We start from the raw sequence: 23,674 nt of genomic DNA, 5'->3' as shown, positions 1-23,674 counted from the left end.
GGAGAAGACGCTAGGGACTTTGAACTTCACCCTGGGGTTAATGGGGAGCCACTGAGGGGCACAGAGTAGCAGAGGAGCAGTCTCAGATGTGTGTTGTGAAGATCCCTCTGCGGGCCGTGGAGTGAATGGAGGGGAGGAGACCTGACTGGATGCAGGGATCAGTTTGGAGGCTCTGTTCACAGCTGAAGTGAGACATGTAAAGGAACTGGCCCAAGGCAGTGGCAGTGAATCAGGGCTACCAGGGGTAATGATGATGATAATAATAATAATAATAATAACAGTAATAATAACAGCTGACAGCACTCCCATGAGCCAGACCTTTTCCTGGCACTTTATATTTATTAACTCATTTAATCCTCACAATAACCCTAAGGGGTAGGTTGTGCTATTATCCCCATTTTACTTGTCCGGGGCCACAAAGCTGGTAAGTAGCAGATCAGGGATTTATTTTCAAGTGGCTTCAAAATATTTAACCATGACACTCAGAAACCTCAGGGGCTGTAGTCAGGACATGACTAAAAAGCACAAGTTCAATGCCAAGGCCCCGGCTGAGACTGGAGGCACGAGGGCATCAGGGGTAGATCTGGGGAACAGACCCAGGCCGTGAGCTTGAAGCTGCTCTCTAAAGGAGGAGACGGCCCAGGGAAGAGGGGGCCATGGAAGCCGCTGCGGGTTCAGCCTCCTCTCCCCTCTTCCTCCCCTGTCCCATCACCCCGCAGGGATTACCTGAGTGTCTTCCCAGCCTGGTCCTCTTTGGAGAAGTGAATCCGGAAGCTCTGCTCGGAGCCCAGGCTGCAGAGAGAAGGGCCTCGGGAAGCGCGGTGCCCAGACGTGCCATCCTCCTAGGCACCCAGGGCACCCACGGGGCACAGAGAGGGAAGCAGGGCTGCACCCACAGGGACAAGGGGGGATGGAGGCCTCAGAACCAGAGGAGACCCACAAACTCATTCTGTGAGCATGGCAATACTGGGCCTTCCCACCCCATGTCCTCTGTGGTCCCTATGGCACCCGGGCATCAGGGGATAGAAATTATGATCCTATGCTCAGGAAACCCTGAGATTCAGAGAGAGGCAGAGGTTGCCCCAAGCCAACCAGATGGAAGGCTATAAAATGTGGGTGTCTTACTTCTCCTATCATCAGCCAGGGGCACCTGCTGACCAGCAGAAAAGGGCTTTTTGGGGACCAACATCCCCTTACTTCACTGAGGCCTCCCGGACACGTGGGCAGGAGGGCAGGGTCTCCACCAGGTACAGGGCACTTTCCTGGGAAACGCTGTTGTGACTCAGACTAGAAGGGAAATGGGGATGAGAATGGGAGTGAGGGCAGGACCTCCATGGAGCCCTGCCCAGCCCCCTCCATCTCCCCTCCAGCTGTCATTTCTAGGAAGAGAAACCTCCATATCTAAGCATCCATCTCCAGATGGACACACTGAGGCCCAGAAGGATACCATCCCCACAGAGGCAGAACTGGCACCAAACCCTGAGTCCGTGAGCGCTGCACTCACCCTGCCCGCTGCCGCTGTGGTCTGGGGCAGGGCACTGGCAAGGCCGGGCTGGCAGCTCTAGCCCCAAAAAAGCATAAAGCTCAGTTGCCTAGCAACAAGTGGCATCCTGGTGCTGGCTGTCACTCCCCCGGGTCACTGGGGAGATGGGGCAAGCATGTGGATGACTTCCTAAGGCACCTTGCCTGCTGCAGGGACATCTCCAAATTTATGTCCCACAGATTGGGTCAGAAGAACTTCAGGGACAGGATGGACCAGGAGCCAGGCGGCTGCAATCCCACATCAGCTGGCTGGGGATGGAATGTTGCTTCCCTGTCCCCAGGTCCATTTGGCTGTAGGGGTGCATGGAGGGGCAACTCCACCCTGCCATGAGTCACAGCCTCTCTTGGGTGTTTGGTGGAGGCTCTGCCATGGTGGGTGTGAGGGACAGAGGATAGGACTCAAGGCCAGGGGAGTGAAGGCAAGGGAAGACTCGCCCCTTGCCCTCTGCAGACCTTGTTCTCTGGGGCTCCGGGGGATGCCCTGAGAAGGAGCCCCCTCGTGCTTTTGGCCCAGGGAAGGCTTCCTCCTTGCTATCTGTCCTTCATGCTGCTTTCCACTTACTCAAGCGAACCAGAGATGGGCACCTGCGGCAGACATTCCAGAAGGCATCTGAGCCCGCTGTCACCCAGCAGGTTTGCTGAGAGGCTGTAGGGAGTAAGGAGCAGTGGCGGTGATCAGAGGTGCCTCCTCAGCCTGAGATGCTCCTCAGTTACCAGGAGCCTGCATCCACTGTCACTGCTACTGGACCCCATGTCAGGGTCACCAGCGCCACCACTATCACCACCATCACCACCATCACCACCATCAGTCACCACCACCACCAGTATCACCACCATCACTACCACCAATACCACCACCACCATATCACCACCATCACCACCACCACCACCACCACCAATATCACCACCACCACCACCAATATCACCACCACCAGTATCACCACCATCACCACCACCAATACCACCACCACCATATCACCACCATCACCACCACCACCACCACCAATATCACCACCACCACCACCAATATCACCACCACCAGTATCACCACCATCACCACCACCAATACCACCACCACCATATCACCACCATCACCACCACCACCACCACCACCAATATCACCACTACCAGTATCACCACCATCACCACCACCACCACCAATATCACCACCACCAGTATCACCACCATCACCACCACCAATACCACCACCACCATATCACCACCATCACCACCACCACCACCACCAATATCACCACCACCAATACCACCACCACCATATCACCACCATCACCACCACCACCACCACCAATATCACCACCACCAGTATCACCACCATCACTACCACCAATACCACCACCACCATATCACCACCATCACCACCACCACCACCAATATCACCACCACCAGTATCAGCACCATCACCACCACCACTTTCATTATCACCACAATTCTATACCACCAAGCCCAGTACCACCATCACCATTGCTTCCATCACCACTAGAACGACCAGCAACTCCTACGTTCTCTGCTACCATCCCCTCCCCAGCACCACAGTAAATCTGTCCTCATCGTCCTCTTCCATATCGGGTGACCACTCCCAGCTCATGTGCCTCCAGCAGGCTTTCAGGGGTTAAAGAAAACCCAATTTGCCTTCACCACGCCCTCAGCCTGCATCATTTGGGATCCACAGTTTTTGAATGAGAGGAAATTCAAGGGAAAAAAAATGTTTGGAGGATGCATTAAACCCATAGATTTCTTCTTTTAATCTGGGAATACAATGTCAATATTGGAAACCTCACCTGAAGTTTCTTATTTCCCCTCATTGTAGCATTCCGTGGTTTTATTTATTTATTTATTTTGAGATGGAGTCTTGCTCTGTTGCCCAGGCTGGAGTGCAATGGCACGATCTTGGCTCACTGCAACCTCTATCTCCCAGGTTCAAGCAATTCTCCTGCCTCAGCGTCCCAAGTAGCTGGGATTACAGGCATGTGCCACCACACCCGGCTAATTATTTTTGTATTTTTAGTAGAGACAGGTTTTCACCATGTTGATCAGGATGGTCTTTAACTCCTGACCTCAGGTGATCCAACCACTTCGGCCTCCCAAAATGCTGGGATTACAGGCATGAGCCACTGCGCCCAGCTAGTTTTAGCTACAGTGTCAGAAATAATATAACCAGTGTGTCCTGGAGCATCTGATTTTCCTCCAGGTCTGTGACATTTTTGATGCTTGTTAATTTCCTCTTTTCCTGAGAAACGTCATTTAAAAATCAGTTTGTCTTATGAAGCCACTTAATAAAATAGTCTTTAAAATAAGAAAAATTGGCGGGGTGCGGTGGTTCAAGGCTGTAATCCCAGCACTTTGGGAGGCTGAAGCAGGCAGATTGCCTGAGGTCAGGAGTTCGAGACCAACCTGGCCAACATGGTAAACTCTGTCTCTACTAAAAATACAAAAATTAGCCGGGCGTGGTGGCTCACGCGTGTAATCCCAGCTACTCGGGAGGCTGAGGCAGGAGAATTGCTTGAACCCAGGAGGCGGAAGTTGCAGTGAGCCGAAATCGTACCACTGCGCTCCAGCCTGGGCGGCAGAGCGAGACGCCATCACAAAAAAAAAAAAAAAAAAAAAAAAGAAAGGAAGAAAAAGAAAAGAAAAATTTCCCTCTATAATGAAAAACAAAAACCTCAAAGACATATTTCTGATTCATATCTCTTTAAAATACATTCCAAGCGCAGTGGCTCATGCTTGTAATCTCAGAAATGAAAATTGTGTGGCATTTTTGGTGGACTGCTCTCTCTTTATTTCCCACTGGTCCTAGGCTGGATTCCTAATGCGTGTGAGTAGGGACTCTGCATTTTACTAGCTGTGTGACTTTGGGTAAGTTTTTACACTCTGTGTCTCAGTTCCCTCATCTGTAAAATGAGAACAATACTAGTATCCAGGGATACGGGAAAGATAAAAAGAACACGTCAAGCACTTAGAGGAGAAAGTGCTCAATAGGTGTTAGCTATTATTATTCCACCCATGCAGGGGCTGACTATTCGAGTACCCAAGACAGGCCACGCGGATACCACATCTCGACAATACAAGAGACTGCAAGACCCAACCCTGGCTGGCTGTGCGTCCCTCCTCAGGCAGAGTCATTTACTGCTTTTAACCACCTGCTGAGCCAACAATGAATCTTGTGTTTTAGCCCCCATCTGCCAGCAGAGCTTGCACACACTTGAGGCTGAGGGCCAAGTCAGAGGGCGCACCGTGGAACTAGCTCCACCACTCCGAGAGTGGGGGCGGGAGAGAGAAAATTGATTCAGGGAAGCTTTGGGTATGTGACCCAAAGTCCCAGGCATCCCTGACAGCTGGTCCTGAGAGGCGTAGGCAGGCACATGACTATATGGGCACACACGGACCCTCTTCTCCCCTCCAGTGCCCCTCAGGCATGCATCCATGCTCCTCTCCTTCCTCCTCCTCCCTCAACTTACTCCACCTGGCTGAGGTCTTTACACTTGCTCAGCAACCTGCACAGTGACTCCACATGCTCCTGGCTGAGGCTGCAGCCCGTGAACCTGCTGGACGGAGGTAGAGGGGACAAGCAGGGGATGGGGCGTTTGGCCACTGAGACCACCTCCACCCTGGCTAGTCCAGGGCACAGCTTCCGAGCTCCAGGTGGGTCTCCATTCAAGCTTGGACCCTCTGGAAGTGTCTAGAATCCACTGCTCCCACCCCCACAGTAGATCCCACCAGGACCTGTGCTTCTTCATGCTGGGGAGAAACAAGTCCCTCTGCAGGGCTGTTCCACAGGAATGTTTTGTTCTAGGCAGTCTGTATGCTGCTCTGGCCACCCAGGAGGCAGATCTACTGGTTCCCAACATCAACTAGCTGCCTGGGCACGGTTTAAGGGGGCTTACCCACAGCACACGCCTTCCTGCTCCTCATTGGATCTGAAGTGCAGGGTTGCATGGTGCAAAGACCTGGAGCAGACAGCACCTGGGTCAGACAGCTGCAACCACAGCCTCAGGATGTCCCCACGAGGCCAGTACCCCTCCTCCAGAAGCCCAGTCTCTAGTTGGGTCCTACTGTCTTCATCCTACCCCCTTATACCCACCAGACTCCAGGCGCAACCCTTCAGGACTAGTCCTGGCTGTCCCAGGAGAATGCCCACCTGAGATCCACCTTTTTAACCCGTGGGCACAGGCTTAAGGTGTTGGCCAGCAGGAAGGGGCTTTTCGGGGACAGTCCCGTCTGGTTCAGCCTGAAAAGGAAAGGGGGTAGATCCCAGCAAGATGAGTGGACAAGGAATCTGGCTAGGCTGGAGGGTAAGGAAAGGGAGGGTGGGGAGGGGTAGCAGCTCAGCAAGGCAATAGGGAAGCAGGCAGGGGCTCAAGAGGCACAAATAGGGCTGAGGGTCAGGCAGATTTGGATTTGAGTCTCAGTTCTGCTTACTGGCTGTGTGACCTTGTACAAGTGACTTCACCCCTCTGAGCTTCAGTTTCCTTATCTGGAAATCAAGACTTGTCATGTATGACGCTCGAGGTATATGAGAATTTAATTACGTCATGCAGGTGCGCTGCCAGGCATGGGACCTGTGCTTGCTGCTATTATTACTATTGTTTTTACCTGCAAGCACACATTTCACAGGCGAGTCCTTGCTCACAGAGAGTGGGAAGCTTCAGGCCCTTCGGGCACAGTTTTTAAACCTTAGCGCTATTGAGATGTGGGGTCTGATAATTCCTTGTTGTTGGGGGCTGTCCTGTGCTCTACAGGACGTTTAGCAGCATCCCAGATCTCTAATCATTCGATGCCAGTAGCAGCACCCCTCACCCGCGGTCACGACCACCAAAAATATCTGCAGACATTTCCAAATGACCCCCAAGGGCGAAAATCACCCCCAGTTACAAACCACTGCCTTAGAGAAAGTGAGATGGGTCCACCTTGCTCTCAGAGGCAGCCTCAGCACATCCATTTGCCTCACCCAGTAATTGCCCTATCAGCTTGTCTGTAAATTCCACTCTCAAGATCCACCCTGAGTCTACCCACTTCCATCCCACCCCAGCAATGATCAGCCCCCAGCATCATTCAACCTGCTGCACACATCTCTTCCCATTCTCATTTCCACTCATATCTCCCAATCCCTTCTCTACCCAGCACTCAGACTGAACTTTTGAAAACCCAAATGAAGACCAGGCACAGTGGCTCATGCCTGTAGTCTCAGCACTTTGGGAAGCCGAGGCGGGTGGATCACTTGAGGTCAGGAGTTTGAGACCAGCCTGGTCTGTCTCTACTAAAAATACAAAAATTAGCCGGGCATGATGGTGCATGCCTGTAATCCCAGCTACTTGGGAGGCTGAGGCACAAGAATTGCCTGAACCTGGGAGGCGGAGGTTGCAGTGAGCTGAGATTGCACCATTGCACTCCAGCCTGGGTGACAGAGTGAGACCCTGTCCCCACCCTCCCCCACGAAAAAGAAAGAAAGAAAACCCAAATTATTCCTCTCCCTTTCATGTTCCCAGAAACAAAAGTCTAAACTCTCCCCATGGGCGCCAGGCCCCCGTGCGACCCAACCTGAGCCCATCTCTCTCTTCCTCCTCTCCTTGGACTGTCCCTGCCAGCCACTGTGCTCTTACTGCATTGGTTCTGCACTGTTCCTGGAGCCCACCAAGCTTAATTATGCCTCAGGGCCTCACACATGCCGTTCCCTCTGCCTAGAATGCAGTTCCCTGCTCTTCACAAGGTGAGCTCTCTCTCTTCCTTTAGGTCCCAGCTCAGCATCCCTCCTCAGAGACGTTCCCTGATGGCTTCTGCCATCATCTAAATCACCTCTCCAGCCACTCTTCACCACATCCCGAGAAAATTCCCTTATAACTAGCTAAGTTCATCTTATTTGATTTTACTTTACTTATTTTTCAGCTCCCATTACTGTAAGATGAGCTCCAAGAAGATAAGGACATAGTCAACTTTTTCTGCCGTGTCTCCAGCCCCTCACACAGTGCCTGGCCCACAGTAGGGGCACAAGCACTACAGGCTGAGTACTATAAAGTTTAAACCCTGGCAAGGGGTCAGGCTGACCACCCCACCAAAGGCAGACGAGGAGTCGGGGTGAAGCTGTGTGACTTAGGCAAAGAGAAGTTCCTCTCTGGTCTGAGGTTACCAACCTGTTCAATTTTAACCTGTCACCTTTTATGTCCAAAGGAGTCCTTTCTGACTCATTCTTTCCAGGCAGGGGGGACTATTACAGGGTGCCATGGGGTGCTGTGAGCTGGGCTGTACTTGCCCCTGGAATGTGGTCACATCTCCTCCCTCCCTCCCTCCCAGATAAAACCCAAGCATAAGCGAGATCGTGGAGGTGATGTGAGCCATCTTAGGCATTTCAGAGAGCCCCAGCCTTTGCACTGATGTTATTAACATTATGATTTACTTTCCTGTTATATTTTTTCATCTCAGCTGCAGCTGCTTTCCCCACCGCTAGAAGAATGTTTAAAGTAAGAAAGTTATTTTTTTTCTTTTTCTTTTAAAAAAGGTTTTTTCTTTTTCTTTTCTTTTCTTTTTTTTCTTTTTTGAGATGGAGTTTTGCTCTTGTCGCCCAAGCTGGAGTGCAGTGGTGCGATCTTGGCTCACTGCAACCTCCGCCTCCCAGGTTCAAGCAATTCTCCTGCCTCAGCCTCCCAAGTAACTGGGATTACCGGCACCCACCACCACGCCTGGCTAATTTTTGTATTTTTAGTAGAGACGGGATTTCATCACATTGGCCAGGCTAGTCTCAAACTCCTGACCTCAGGTGATCTGCCTGCCTTGGCCTCCCAAAGTGCTGGGATTACAGGCATGAGCCACCGCACCTGGCCTAAATCCTTTTAAATTCTAACCAGTCTGAGCTGAAACTAGAAAATAGTTTTAATACTTTGGGGCATGCTGCTTAAATTCCCTTTTTGCAGAGTTTGATGGTGATCTTTCAAAAGCAGCATGTGATATATACAGGACCTACATCTGTACAGCCCCTTTCTACGAGTGGGTGACCTTCCCATGGGTGGGGAGAAGTAGGACGGCTCATTTGTCACAGATTTTCCATTTCTTAAGTTGATTTTAGAACAACTTATTTGAGTCCCAACCCTGGGGGAATGGGCGGGGGATATTAATCCCATTTGTCAGATGAGGAAACTGAGACGCAGAGGAGGCAAACGATGCCCCCTGAGGTTGACAAAGTATTAGGGTGGAACTCGAAGCAGATTTGAGTCCCCAGTTGTGCCGGGTAAAATGAGAAAACAATCTAAGGAAAGAACGGAGCGGGTAGAGGGGGTTGGAGGGGGTAAAGGGGAGTTGAGGGGTTAGAGGGCAGGTACAGCTTTGCCATGGAGGAGCCTTAGGGACACGAGCACAAGGAACTGGAAAATAGGAAAAACTCTCGTCTTACTGCAGCAGGCTCAGCTGAGGGAGTCGAGGGAGGCAGTCCAGCAGAGTCTCCAGGCTCTGGTCACTCAGGAACTCGCAGGACAATCTGTGAAACAAAGCATGTGGAAGAGGTGGGGGAAACCTTCTAGGAAAGCAGGAAGCACGGCCTCACAGCCAGAGCCTTCTGGAGATGGGACCTAACCAGGGTCACCTGAAACATTCTCTCCTAGCACTGGGTCCATGGGTTATCTGTGGGGCTGGAAGAAGAGGAAGGTCTTGTAAGTTTGGAAAATATGGGGTTAAGCCAAATTAAATGGTTTTGTTTGCTGCAGGGCTTCTCTGAGGCTGTGATAGGCTGCTGTGCATTATGAATTTCCAAGGAGCTACAGCAGACTTTTCCCCAAACTAAATGGACTAGCAGAATTAATTTTTGAGGGCCATGAAGGTCAGTGTTCTGCCAAACATGTTTGTTAGGAAAAGAATGTGGCTGGGCACTGTGGCTCATGCCTGTGATCCCAGCACTTTGGGAGGCTGGGGTGGGTGGATCACCTGAGGTCAGGAGTTTGGGACCAGCCTGGGCAGCATGGCAAAATTCCACCTCTACTAAAAAAAATACAAAAAATTAGCCAGGCATGGTGGTGCGCACCTGTAGTCCTAGCTACTCAGGAGGCTGGGGCATGGGAATCACTTGAACCTGGGAGGCAGAGGTTGCAGTAAGCCAAGATCACACCACTGCACTCCAGCCTGAGTGACAGAGTGAGTCTCCGTCTCAAAAAGAAAGAAAGAAAGAAAAGAAAGAAAGAAAGAAAGAAAGAAAGAAAGAAAGAAAGAAAGAAAGAAAGAAAGAAAGAAGAGAAAGAAAGGAAAGGAAGGAAAAGAAAACAATGCTGCCTCAACCCAGATAAGTGGATATGACAATGGAAATTCAGCATACAACAGGTCAGCAAAGGAGACAGGGACTGGCTGGGGTCTCTAGTTGCCCACTAACACCAGACCAACCAGCTCATCATTGTCCAGATAATTTGTCAGAACCCAGTGCATTTAGGAGAAACTCCAGATACCCGCCTTGCTCTCTCTGCTCTAGATGGAGGACCAGGACAACTCAAGACTCTGAGCGCCCTGGGGTTTACATACAGCCCCTTCCTGGGGGGCCTGGAGCCACTTCCCGACCCCCACGGACCTCTACTATGTTCTCCTTCTGCCTTCTCCACCTTCCCCTTCTTCTCTGTCTTCATCCTCTGCAGGCTGCCCTTTCCCCTCTCCGGGGCCTCCAAGAGCCTGGCCCATCTCCACTGCTTTCTCCTCTGGCTGGTTGGAGGGGAGGCATGGAGTGCAGGGACCCCACATCAACTGGCTTGGTGAGCTGGGGGACAGGGTAGGACGGGAGGAGCAATCTGTGGTCCTGGGGCTGGAAGCCTCATGTTGGAGCCTCTGCCAGGGCCTGGGCTGGAGGCCCAACTCTACCCTTTCTGCCCCAGGGACTGGGCATAGGCTGCTGAGGCACAGTCAGGACTGGGGCCTTCATTGAGGGGTGGTCTTTCCAGAAACACCTCCCGATAGCGTCCCACCAGACCCCAAATACACCATGGGTTCTCGTTGGCAAAGGAGGTGCTTACACCCTCCTTTTATTTATTTATTTATTTATTTTTTAAGCAATGGAATCTTTACTCTTTACCACATCCCACATGGTATGCCCATATGTACACAGGCAAAGTGGACCTGCAGTGCTTGAATTCAGGGAGTGGGGATGGAGCCCCACTATCTATCTTCCCTGGCTTCCCCGGTGGAACCCCAGCACACAGTTGGTGAGTAACTGGACTTCAGCATTGAGTACCTTGATGACTATTTATAACAATAATCCTGCAAGTGATCACAGTACTCTACAGTTGGTAAAGTGCTTTCATATTCACTATTGCACTTTCTCGAACCACAGGTGACAGAGGGGGCCCTGAAACTCCCACCTGTGCTCAAACCACCCAGCACTGCCAGTGGGCTTTATTTATTTATTTATTTATTTATTTATTCTTTTGAGATGGAGTCTTGCTCTGTTGCCCAGGCTGTATTTATTTATTCTTTTGAGATGGAGTCTTGCTCTGTTGCCCAGGCTGGAGTACAATGGCACGATCTCAGCTCACCACAATCTCTGCCTTCCGGGTTCAAGCGAGTCTCCTGCCTCAGCCTCCCAAGTAGCTGGGATTACAGGTGTGCAACACCATGCCCAGCTAATTTTTGTATTTTTAGCAGAGACGGGGTTTCACTATGTTGGCCAGGCTAGTCTCGAACTCCTGACCTCATGATCCACCCACCTTGGCCTCCCAAAGGGCTGGGATTACAGGCGTGAGCCACCATGCCAGACCCCCAGTGGGCTTTTTATATGAAGCTTCCTCTGCAGGTGATTTGTCTTGGCCAGAAGAGCCTGCATCCTAGTCTCCTTGTGTTCCCAGGATGTGGCCCAGTGCTTGGTATACAATAGGTACTTAACAGTCAAATCACATAAGAGTGCTTTTTGTAGCACTGACTGCAGTGCTACACAAAATAAAACACAATACCTAGAAGCAGTTTGGATCTCAATCTAGACCAAGCTTGTCCAGCCCACATGGCCTGCTGCATGCAGCCCAGGATGGCTTTGAATACGGCCTAACAAAAATTCATAAACTTTCTTAAAACACTATGAGATTTTTTTTCGTGTTTTAAAAAAAATTTTTTTTTTAGCACATTAGCTATCACTAGTGTTAGTGTATTTTATGTGTGGCCCAAGACAATTCTTTTTCTTCTTCCAATGTGGCCCAGGGAAGCCAAAAGATTGGACACCCCTGATCTAGACTCTAGAAGGGTGTGGTGGAATAACTTGCAGCTCATCCCATACTGTGGCAATTTAGTATTAAAAGGCATCAATATACATTCTGTGAAAACAGGTAAGAGACAATCAGGGACCACTGACCATTGGATGACTTTAAGGAATTACCATTAATAGGGTAGGTCTGGGCCAGGCGCAGTGGCGCATGCCTGTAATCCCAACACTTTGGGAGGCTCGGGCAGGTGGATCACTTGAGGTCAGGAGTTCGAGACCAGCCTGGCCAACATGATGAAACCCTGTCTCTACTAAAAATACAAAAATTAACCAGGTATGATGGCACGCGCCTGTAATCCCAGCTACTCAGGAGGCTGAGGCAGGAGAATCGCTTGAACCCAGGAGGCAGAGGTGGCAGCAAGCCGAGATCACGCCATTGCACTCCAGCCTGGGCAACAAGAGCAAAACTCTGTCTCAGAAAAAAAAAATAGTGTAGGTCTGATAATGATTTTATGGTTATGTGTTTGAACCTGGAGAAGGACATGGGAAGGCCACACTCCAGGGGGTCAAACTGGATTATCTGGTTGGAAGGGCTGGAAGGGCATTTGAGATGGGGCTGGAAAGCAAGAAAAAAGGCTGAAGTAAAATGGAAAACACAGATGCTATGAAAACACAGTGCATGAAACTATAGAATGCAGCTAGTTGATTACGGCAAACAGGTAGAAACTGAATATGCAAATAGACAAGGAGTAGACGGTCCTGTGGACACATGACAACATGGATTTGATGAGAGAAGAGATTGTTTAGGTGAGGCAGGTTTTGTCTTGGATTTCTTTATTTTAAGGTAATTACTGTAATAGAATCACCACAATGATAATAAAAGGAAAGGCTGACCATCCACTGTGCAGATAAGGAAGCTGAGGCCCGGGGAGTTAAAGCCCTTTTGAGCCAAGAGTCCTGATTCCAGGTCCAGTCTCTGGTCCCAGACCCAGGTGTTCTGGGGTAAGTGAGGTGATAACCCCACGGAGACAGGGGGTGCCTTGAGGAAGGGCTTTCAGAAGTGCTACGCTCCAGCCATGGAGGCAGGTCCAAGTGAGGGCCCGGGTGAGGCTCCAGGGGTGGGGTCGGAGGTAGACAGGGCCCCCGGGTGCCCTGAGTTGAGTGGATGGTGCAGGTGAAGGCTTCCCCAGACCAGCACAGCATCTCCCAGTGGGAGACATGTGCTGCCTAAGGCTGGGGGCTGCCGAGAGACAGCCAAGTTTCTACCAAAGGCCAGGGGACTCTTGTGGGGCAGGGCTGGTGGGAAGAAACCAAGAAAGACCCACCTGGCTTCTAACCAGGAAGCCCCCTCCCAGGTCACTGGGCAGATCCCCACATGGCGCCCTCTAGGGCTGTGTCTTCGTTACTTACTGGAGTTCCAGGGGTCCTGGGCACTCCTTCAGAGTGGCACAGAGGTGAGTGAGGCTTGGGGGCTCCAGAGGACACTCACTGAGGCTGCAAAGGGGCAATGGGCAGGGCAGGGAATCAGAGAAAGCCCAGGGTCCCTGGCTAGCCCCAGGGGCTCTCTCCTTCTCCTATCATTCCTCACTCTAAGTAGGAGGCCACAGGCCCCTTCCCCTGTGGGGCACTCGCTACCCTCCCGAGTCTCCCCTGCAGCCCCCATTCCTCCTGCCCTGACAGCAACAGTGCAGGACCCTGAGTTCCCAGCTGCCCTTGTCAGTGACTCCCCAAGTCCTCCCCCCCGCCCCCTCCAGAGCCCAGGCCACCATCCTCATTCACCTTGACCATTGAACACCCTCTGGGCTTCCACTCTTGCCTCCCTGCAATCCCTCTCCACCCCGCAAATGTCTCACATTTTAACACTGCAAATCTGACCAGGCCTCTTCCTGTTACCCTCTGTGGCTCCCCATTGCCCTGGGGCTAAAAGTGAAATTGAAATGTCCTTCCCAGGGCCTCACTTGCCTCCACTTTCCTGGAGGCCTGGAGAGAGGTGGGGCCAAGTCAGTGTCTCACAGCCTCTCATGGCAGAGCTTGCAGATGGGGAGTGCATTTGTGGGGAGAGAGGCCAACCCCTTTCTTTCTGGAAAATGGGTGTTCCCTAGAGCAGGTGGAGACCCCAGGCAGAGAGTGGCTGAGCTGCTCTGTTTGCTTCACAGAAATGTGGAATCTTCTCTCCAAGGAGAATGCAGGGCATGGGCCAGCTGAGCTGCCCCTCAGAGGTCAGAGCCCCCCCCACTCCCGCACCCCTCACACCCACCACTCTTTCTTTTCCTCTTCTCTTAAACTCCCTCTCTTCCCTCTATCCCAATCCCCAGCCCTAGCCCCTGCCAGCTCTGACCCCTCTGACGCCTCATCCCTGTTGTGGTTACCCCCAAACGAGAAGTGCTGGGACAGTACCGGAGGCTCCTGGGTATGCAGCGCCGACGGAACCCCAAGAACTCGGCTCCAGCTGGGAAGTCTGGTGAAGATCCAGTGGCCCATATATCCCTAGGAGGGGGATCATTTAGAAAGGAGAGTTCAGATCACCCCCATGGACTCCCAGCCCATATACCCCTAGGAGGGGGATCGTTTAGAAAGGAAAGCTCAGATCACCCACATTGGACTCCCAGCCCATATACCCCTAGGAGGGGGATCGTTTAGAAAGGAAAGCTCAGATCACCCACATTGGACTCCCAGACTTGGAAAGTCAGGGCTGGAAGGCATCTCAGAGACAATGAAGTCACTGGATCCTAGCTCAGTCCCTCATTGTTCAGATGGGAAAACTGAGGCTCAGGGAAGGGAAGCCCGAGTTAGAAAAGCCAGCAGCTTGTTCCTGTCCAGGTGAGCAGGCAGGAGGATCCAAGACAGAGCCTCTCTGACCATTGCTTGGCATCACGTGACTTCTGCCTCCCTGTACGACAGTTCTTTGGGCTTCAAGAACCTGGGGGTTCCCCAGAAACAGAGCTCCTATCCTGGGAAGCAAGACCACCCAGGCTTGAGCCACCCCTGGCTCCTGACAGCCCACCTGTGTAGCAGTGCCTTTTCTTGACACATTAGCTGTGGATTCTGTCTGCCCAGCCAGCTGCACCTGGGCCCACCCTATCCTCTGCCACTGCTCCCAGCTGAGGCCAAGAGGCCTGATCCCACCAGAGGGCAGCCGGGAACATCATGAAGAGCTAAACTAGTATTGGTTGTTTACTGCGAAGACATGGAAAATTTTTTTTCAGAGCACCAACGGCCCCTGCCTTCAGAGCGTGAAAGGGCAGTGACATGTATGAAGGGGTGAGTCTACAAAATTCCCCAAAAGGCAAAAGCACAAATGTTCTCCTGTCTCCTCCCACAATCTGCTGCAATCTGCTGGCACCTGCTCTGCTCTGGTACCTCTCCCAACCATATCCCTCCCTTCCTCCCATCTGCATTGCCTCCTTCCAGGGGGAAAACAGGGCAGTCGATTACTGACAATTTACAGGGCAGTTGGGGGGTGGGGGCGGTGGTTACTGAAGTGGTGATTAAACCTAGTATGCCAGACCTGGGTGGTTTAACTGAAGACTGAGTAGTCAGCATGGGTCTGGGAGTGGGGGACCTGTAGCAGATGGGGACCAGAGTGGGAGGGGACTCCCCCACCCCGAGCATTCCCTTCTCACCTGCCTGTCTTGTCCCCTCTCAGGAGGATGTGTTGGCTCTCAAAGCTGGAAGCAAAGAGGAGGCAGCAGTTTGAAAATGGGCAAAGACCAACTTCCCTGGTAGTGGCAAGAATCCAGACTGGTCAGGGCAAAGAGGGCCTGGGGTGGCCTGCTTTCTCAGCAAACAAAAAACAGATCAAGCAACAATTACACGTATCAAGGCATGTGCAAAACACACCACTGACATTTCTCATTTGATTTCACAATGAACAATGAGGTAAGAAATTCTTCTTTGTTGTTGTTTCAAAGAAAGGGTCTCGCTCTATTGCCCAGGCTGGAGTGCAGTGGTGCAGTCATGGCTCACTGCAGCCTCAACCTTCCCCAGGCTCAACTGATCCTACCACCTCAGCCTCCCAAGTAGCCGGGATTACAGGCATGCCCCATGATGACTGTCTAATTTTTGTATTGTTTGTAGAGATGGAGTTTTGCCATGTTGAGCAGGCTGGTCTCAAACTCCTAGGCTCAAACGATCCTCCTGCCTTAGCGTCCCAAAGTGCTGGAATTACAGATGTGAGCCATTGTGCCTGACATTTTTTTTTCTTCGAGACAGAGTTTTGCTCTTTTGCCCAGGCTGGAGTGCAATGGTGTGATCACAACTCACTGCAGCTTCGATCTCCTGGGCCTAAGCAATCCTCTCACCTCAGCCTCCCAAGTAGGTGCATGCCATCATGCTTGGCTAATTTTAAAAGTTTCTATAGAGGTGGGGGTGGGTCTCACTATGTTGTCCAGGCTGGTCTCAAACTCCTAGGATCAAGTGATCCTCCTACCTTGGCCTCCCAAAATGCTGGGATTACAGGGGTGAGCCATAGTGCTTGGCCCCCAGATTTCTTAAAAGTCTCTGAGGACAATCCAAAGAATGAGTGAAGCAGAGTCAGTGAACTCTCTAATGGTGGATTTGGAGAAATTTGAGCATCCGTGAGGCCATACTTATTCATTCATTTGATCATTCATTCAGTGGACACCCATCACATGCTCTCTGGATCTGGCACTGCCCAAGGTGCTAAGGATGATAGTTCGGCATGAACTTGATGGATGAGGGGCTCACGTGGGAGCAGACGGCCTGTGGGATGGGGGAAAGAGGCAGGGCTGGGGGCGGAGAGGCACGCTCACCTGATGTCTAAGTGGAAGAGCCACTGCAGAGTGGAGAAGCACCGAGCCAAACCCAACACAGCATCCAGGGACAAACCGTTCTCACTGAGGCTGGAGATCATAGAAGTGGCACAATGCAGGTCACTCAGGACCCAAATACATCCTCTTTGTGGTCAGGGCACAGGGCAGGGGTCCTGGTCCCAGATGACAGAACCCACTGAACCCAAGATGGTCAGAGAGCGCCCCTTTCAGGTCCTCCTGGTGCAGATGGGGAAACGGAGTCCCAGAGAGAAGCAAGGTCTTGCCCAAGGTTATGAGACATGTTGGTGACAGAGCTGAGATGGGAACCCAGTGGATCCCTCGGTTTGTGATGGATCTGAGGAGTGCTTTCTGGCTGGAGCTGGGCCTCATTTTCTCCACCTGATAAGGGAGGGGTGGTGCCCAGTACAAAATGAAAATGTGGGGTCTCTTGTTCAGAAAGCAGGAACAAAGTGTCTCCTTTCTTTCAGGGTCTCCTGTCAACTTGTCATTGTTTTCTATTTACTATTTAATGCTGCACTCTCCTCCCACGGGGACACGGGTAGGGCGAGTGTGGACCCTCACAGCACCAGGTCACGAGTCCAGAGTAATAAGAAGGTCACATGAGGATGTGCTAAAACCTCCAGTCTTCATGTAATTTGCCTGCAATTGTTAGGCCTTCCTTCCTTCCCAGGTGCAGGCCCTGAACAGGAACCAAGGCAACTCCCTTCCTTCCCAGCATTGCACAAAAAGAGGGTGTGAGCAGAGGATCCTTAGGCCACAGCACTCATTCCAGAGATTGTAGCCACCAACAGAGGCCACGCCTGCAATTTATGTATTTACAGACTGGGAACCAGGAGCTCAGAGAGGGGATGTAACTTGCCCAAAGTCACACAGCAAAGCGTGTGTCACAGAGCCAGCCTGGAATATAGTACCTGTGACCTCTTCCCGGGGCTCCTCTGGCTTTGGCCCAGAAGAGCTTGGGAGGAGGGAGCACTCTGTGAGCCAAAAGGACCGAGGGCATTTAGGGACCAAGAACTCTGGTACATTGCAGGCAAACTTTGGGGACTGCTCCCACACACTCTCTGCCAGGTACTCAGGGCTCCTTGGCAGCCCTGGGTACCCTGCTTGAATGTCCTCTCTGGTACAAACCCTCCCTGCCTACCCTGACCGTACCCCAGCTAACAGCCCCAGCCCCTTCCGGCACCCCAGGGCCAGAACAACAGCTGCCAGCCGTTAGTCATACTTCGCACCCACACCTGCCCTCCCCAGGGTGGCCTCAGAAAGCCTGTTCAGAGCTGCAGAGACAGGTTCCAGAAGCGAAACCTTGAATCAGAAGTGGGATTATTGAGTCACAGACTCTCTGAGTAAGAATCATCTATTAGTTAGCCTTCACTGAGCACTTACATTGTGTTAGGGGCAATTTTCATGCATTTTCTGATTTAATCTTTACAGTAACCCCAGGAAGGATGGGGATGGGACAGAGAATGCTCCCCCTACTTCCCCCCACCCCCCCGTCCCACCCCAGCCTCAGAGGCTCTGCCTAGCGGGTTACTCACTTCAAGGACTGCAGAGCTCCCAGCCCTGGGAGCAGCTGAGCCAGCCGGGTTGCACCTTCATCCCCCAGAGCATTGCCTGAGAAGCTGGGGTGGGGAGAAGGGAGGGGAGAACATCAGCAGGTGGGGAGTGGGTTGCTGGCAGCATGGTCCCTGCATTCCAGTTACTCAACTTCCTGAAACTGGACACAGCCCCGGGCTGCCAGGCCAGATCTCAGCAGATCTTGCGTGGGCAGCTGTTGTCTCCCCCAGGTTCTTATTCTGAGGTTCATGGACCCCTGGGGGACCAGGGGTGAGCCTCCAAGTGTGTCAGACATGGGGGATCTGTATTTTGGGAGGAAGAGTCACAACTTTCACCAGATTCTCCAAGGGGTTTCTGATTTCAGCAGGGAAAGAACAGTTGATCTAAATCTTAAAAACCAAACACAAACAAAACACTAACTCACTGTAATTGGCCCCACCCACCCACCTTCCAACATACAAACCACTCACTCGAGGTGGAGGTGACCGAGGTGGCAGCTTCCTCCCAGAGCCTTGCAGAGCTGCTCTAAGTGCTTTGCTTGGAGGCCACAATGTGTCAGCCTGCCCAGGGGCAAAACCACAGCCCTGCATGTCCCGCGGAACAGAGGCGGGAAGGAGCCGCTTTCCCACCCCCCAGACACAGAGGCAGAAAAAGAGGCTTGCAGGAGAGGAGGGACTGGGATGCATCTGGCACCCAGACAGATGGACAAAGAGGGACTAACACACCCCACACCCATAGGATGTCACATATAGACAGAGGGTGGGCAGAGACACAGACGGAAGGAAACCAAGACACAGAGAGATTCAGAGAGACAGCAGATCAGAGGAAGACAGATAAGACTGAAATAACAGATAAATAAACTGATAAAACAGAAATATACAATGAGAGAGGGAAGAAATGAGAGAAAGAGGCAGAGGGACTTAGGGAGATTGGGACAGACACAGACCAAGAGAGAAGGCAGGAAGAGTGCTGGTGGGAGCCCCCATGCCCTGGCCCCAGGATCGTGAGAGAAGGAGCCCAGTGCTCCCCTTCACCTCTTTTCAGAGTCCCCACAACCCCTCAGCTGCTGGGGGTCAGGGAGCTAAGGGGAGTGGGGTCCCCTGGGCTTGAGAAGGTGGTTGAGGGGGCTGCCTTGTGAGCCCTGTCCGGGGTGGGTTGGGCAGGGGAGGTAGGAGGTAGGGAAGCCAGGCCATGACTCCTGGACACAGCGGGTCAGGCGTCCTTCAGGGAGCACGTGGGGCCTGGGCACAGGTTTGGGAGCAGGCTCTGAGCAGGGGAAGGGAAGGGGCTGGAATCACACACAGGGCTGGAGGCCATCACTGTACCTCATCCTTCGGGAGCTCAGAGGCAGCTCAGAGGGCATCTGGAGCATGAGGCTGTCAAGAAATGCAGCCCTGGAGGGACATCACCACGGCCAGGCTGAGCAAAGGCCATGTCTGCCATCTCCAGAATCCATCCTCAGCCTGGCCTTCCACCACTGAGCCCTATACTCCACTTAGAGTCAATCAGACCTTGGTGCCAGTTTGGCATCTCCACTTCCTGGTTGTGTGACCCTGGACAAATCACAGCCTCTCACTGGGAGACTGCATGTGAACCGCCTTAGTTTGGTGCTTGGTGCATACATGGCAAGTGCTCAATTAACCTTGACTGCTATTATCATTCATCTCATCCTCCTCCGCATCTGTGCTTCAGAGAGGTCAGCCCCGGCTCGAATCGAGCCTTCAGTAGTTCACACTCTACAGAAGAGATTGTGGGTCGGCTTCGGGAGCGAAGAGCTGAGTCTCCGCCCATGTGCTGGGCTGGGGCAATCAGGGACCCTAACGGGTCCTTGTGCGAAAGGGATCCAGAAGTTCCGATCAAGACCAGAGCTACAGGCCAGACAATCCCCTGGGTTCAGGCTGGAGGGCTCCAGTCTCCCAGCATCCCCCTGGCATGCTGTCTATTTCCTAAACACTGGGGCTCCTTTCAGGCACCAAGAGAGGCGGAGGTGGTCTGGCTTTGGACCCTCCCGCTTTGGGGCTGCATCCTTTGCCAAGCCTGCTCAATTCCCGCTCTTCCGTGAATTTGTCCAGGTCACCGTGGCAGTTCACTGGCACTGCCCAGCTGTGGAGGGCAGAGAGGGGAATGTCCCTGACTGAGCATGGAGTTGGGGTGAAATCGGGCCCTACCTCTCCTGGGGCCCCTCCTGTTCCTCTGGCTCCTGGGCAAACATGAAGACCACAGTTTTGTGCCGCAGGCTGTGAAAAGAAAAGAGGGGTGAGGAAGCAAGAGGTTATTGGCTCCCTGTTGCTATTTCTTTTTGAGACAGAGTCTCACTCTGTTGCCCAAGCTGGTGTGCAGTGGTGCAATCATGGTTCACTGAAGCCTCCACCTCCTTGGCTGAAGCAATCCTCCCACTTCAGCCTCCCGAGTAGCTGGGATTACAGGCTTGTGCCATCACGCCCAGCTAATTTAAAAAAAAAAAAAAAAAAAGCATGTAGAGACAGAGTCTATGTTGTCTAGTCTGGTCTCGAACTTCTGGGCTCAAGTGATCCTCCTACCTTGGCTTCCCAAAGTGCTGGGATGATAGGTGTAAGCCACTGTGGCTGGCCTGTCACTTTTTACCCTTGGCCCGGGAGGACCTCTCAAGTGCTATCCCCCTGCCTCCAGCTGTAGCCACTTCCTCTGACTCCCCTCTGACTTCCTCTGAGCTTTCCGAGGGCTGAAATCTTTCTACCACAGATATTTCACAAATGTATCTATTGCCTAAATAAGCCCCATTTCCTGGCAAGTCTTAAAAGAAAACAAATTATGTGCTCTCTCTTTTAGCCCCAGGCTGAACCCCCATCTCTCTGCTAGTCAGGGTTCTGTCTGTACTCAAAGTATGTGTGGATTACCCCTGGTAACCTTTGGAGTAGGTCCGTCAAACCTTCCTTTTTCTAGTGCAATAATTTTTGTCTTACAAAAATGGGATTAAATTATAGATTCTCTTTTTAAACATTAGTTTTTTAAGGGCTAGAAGAAGGGGTGACAAATAATTATTGATACTTGATCATTATTGATGGGAACAGATTATACCATGCTGTCTCGCTCTCTCTTTTTTTTTTTTTAATTTGAGATGGAGTCTCGCTCTGTCTCCCAGGCTGGAGTGCAGTTGCGTAATCTCGACTCACTGCAACCTCTGTCTCCCAGGTTCCAGCGATTCTTCTGCCTCAGCCTCTCGAGTAGCTGGAGTTACAGGTGCACACCACCATGCCCAGCTAGTTTTTGTATTTTTAGTAGAGACAGGTTTTCACCCTGTTGGCCAGGCTGGTCTTGAACTCCTGACCTCAGGTGATCCACCTGCCTCAGCCTCCCAAAGTGCTGGGATTACAGCATGAGCCACAGCACCTGGCCCAGATTATACCATTCTTTCTGCCATTGCGTATCTTGAAAAGCTTTATTATAATCTTTTATAATCTTTTAAGATGATGACTTAAAATTTTTATGTTTGGCCTGGTGCAGTGGTTCATACCTACAATCCTTGCTCTTTGGGAGGCCAGGGCAGGAGGATTATGTGAGCTCAGGAATTTGAGAACAGCCTTGTCAATATAGCAAGACCCTGTCTCTACAAAAAATAAAAAAAATTGCCAGGCACAGTGACTCATGACTGTAATCCCAGCCCTTTGGGAGACTGAGAGAGATGGATTGCTGAGCCCAGGATTTGGAGGTTAAAGTGAGCTATGATTGTGTCACTACACTCCAGCCTTGGTAACAGAGCAAGATCCTGTCTCCAAAGAAATTTCTTTATGTTTACTTAATAACCCCCTGTCACCCTCCATATTAAAACTGCAACTATGTTATCATTTATTTTCCTGGTTCCACTGAGTTCTCTCTGGAAGTAACTTAGTCTAACTAATATCCCTTGGTTAAACATTCCAGTTATTTTCATTTTTTTTCCTGTTATAACCAGAGTCTATGTTGTCTAGTCTGGTCTCGAACTTCTGGGCTCAAGGTGTAGGTGAACTTCCCTACAGCTGAATGTGTTTGCACAATCATGATAATTTATTTAGTATAAGTTCCTGGGATTGAACAGGGCATCGCTCGGAATGCACTAGGGACCCTTTATTGAATCATCATATACAGTGAACTGAGGTCCCCTCATCTACCTTTTGGGTGAATCGGCTTCCCTCTCCTCCCTTGAGGGGTGTTTAAAGCAGGGACCACCCTACTCGTTTGAGAATGAGGCTTTCCTCCAAGTGGGAACTGAGTTGACATTAATCAGCATCCATCTTCACCTCCCCATACTCAACAGCGAGACTTACAGAAATAGGATTGGGTTCCCTAGTGGCAGGGCCTGGGTCTGTGAATGGGGTAGGGGGTCACATGTCGCTTGTCAGTTGTGCAAGTCATGGACTGACGGTCTGCTCTCAGGAGAAACAGTCAGGGACTGAGGGAAGCCACACGGAGCAGGTCCTTGGCCTGATCTCCAGGGAGCTTTGGCCCACTGGAGAGTTTGGGCTGGAGACTTGTGCCCTCTGCCCTGTCATTGGCCACTCCAGGTTAGGGGAAAGCGGAGGTTGTACCCTCCCAGGCATCTCTGACTCTTATCTGCCAAGGGTAATTCTCCAGAGGTATAAACTGTGAGCAGCCTATATCCGCAGCAGCTAGGAAGGGGGTGCTGGCTGTAACGGGGTCTGGGTGGGACAGCAGCAGCATCTTCTGCCGGTCCCAAGGCTTGGGCCCAGAAGGAATTCCAAGGGTTTTAGAGAGAGCATGATGGGGGGTTGGGTACTGTGGTCTGGGGGAGCTCCCACCTGATATGCAGTTCTGCCAGGGTCCAGCATGCACTCACGGCCTTCAGCACACAATGAACCCCGGCCAGAGAAAGCCCGTTGTCGCTGAGGCTGTGGAGAGCAGAAGGCAGCTGTTGGCATGTGGCTGAGGTCCCCAGCCCCAGCCAGCTCTAGCCCCTCCTCGTGGCTCAGCAGCTTGCTGGCTGTCACTCCTGGATGTCCTGGGTCCCTTGCCAGGGGATCTCAAAGGATTCTGGTGCATATGAGTGAGCCAAGAAATGCACGATACCCCCACCCCACTCAGAGAATAAAGTTGTCCAGCTTGACAGCAAGAACTCAGTGTTTTTACCTCTCTGACCCCCAGTTTCCTCATCTGTAAAATAACCACCATTTTCTGAGCCCTGAGTGTACCAGACTCTGTACAAAAGGCTTTGTACATATGTGGTTTCATGTCATCCCATTTTACAGAGGGGGAAACTGAGACCCAGAGACATTCAATTACTTTCTCAGGGTCACAAAGCTACTAAGTGACAGAGCCAGGATTGAAATCCAAAGCCGAGGCCCCAAATCACCGCTACCCAATCTCAACTCTCCCCAACCCCAACCCACACTTGATCTAAGACCCCCAAGACACCCCCACCCAAACATCACCCCCACCCCACGCAACACCACAGCACACCCAGCAGCCTAATAGCCTTCCTTTCCATCTCACCACCCCTCACACCAACAGTGTATCCCCACAGGAACACACCACTCCCTACCCCAGCACCCCAGCATGACACCTCCCCAGTGCAAAACCCCACCCCACCCTACTCCAGGGCTGCTACAAAGATGAATTGGAATGCAAGCCACTGATGTACAGT

At 51.7% G+C, this 23,674-nt stretch overlaps 1 protein-coding gene across 8 annotated transcripts in view; it reads right to left on the bottom strand.

Annotated features, from left to right (window-relative positions):
• Positions 1 to 23,674, bottom strand: part of LOC105494040 (NLR family CARD domain containing 5) — a 93,136-nt gene that overhangs the window by 21,155 nt on the left and 48,307 nt on the right. For 6 of the 8 annotated variants that reach the window (XM_071084584.1, XM_071084590.1, XM_071084588.1 and 3 more), the window contains exons 15-30: positions 22,833 to 22,922; positions 20,226 to 20,294; positions 19,383 to 19,451; positions 18,528 to 18,617; positions 18,039 to 18,122; positions 16,483 to 16,572; positions 15,334 to 15,378; positions 14,108 to 14,197; positions 13,121 to 13,204; positions 8,942 to 9,025; positions 5,699 to 5,788; positions 5,445 to 5,507; positions 5,019 to 5,105; positions 2,105 to 2,188; positions 1,198 to 1,287; positions 727 to 792 (exon numbers count right to left, since the gene is read on the bottom strand). In XM_071084584.1, the coding sequence (XP_070940685.1) occupies positions 727 to 792; positions 1,198 to 1,287; positions 2,105 to 2,188; positions 5,019 to 5,105; positions 5,445 to 5,507; positions 5,699 to 5,788; positions 8,942 to 9,025; positions 13,121 to 13,204; positions 14,108 to 14,197; positions 15,334 to 15,378; positions 16,483 to 16,572; positions 18,039 to 18,122; positions 18,528 to 18,617; positions 19,383 to 19,451; positions 20,226 to 20,294; positions 22,833 to 22,922 (1,275 nt within the window). The remainder of the gene's footprint in view (positions 1 to 726; positions 793 to 1,197; positions 1,288 to 2,104; positions 2,189 to 5,018; positions 5,106 to 5,444; positions 5,508 to 5,698; positions 5,789 to 8,941; positions 9,026 to 13,120; positions 13,205 to 14,107; positions 14,198 to 15,333; positions 15,379 to 16,482; positions 16,573 to 18,038; positions 18,123 to 18,527; positions 18,618 to 19,382; positions 19,452 to 20,225; positions 20,295 to 22,832; positions 22,923 to 23,674) is intronic. The other 2 variants (XM_071084589.1, XM_071084591.1) reach the window with 1 other exon arrangement.

Source organism: Macaca nemestrina, chromosome 18, assembly GCF_043159975.1.
Source record: "Macaca nemestrina isolate mMacNem1 chromosome 18, mMacNem.hap1, whole genome shotgun sequence".
NCBI lineage: Eukaryota > Metazoa > Chordata > Mammalia > Primates > Cercopithecidae > Macaca > Macaca nemestrina.
The sequence above is the reverse complement of the archived record's forward strand: the minus strand, read 5'-3'. Positions and strand labels throughout refer to the sequence as shown.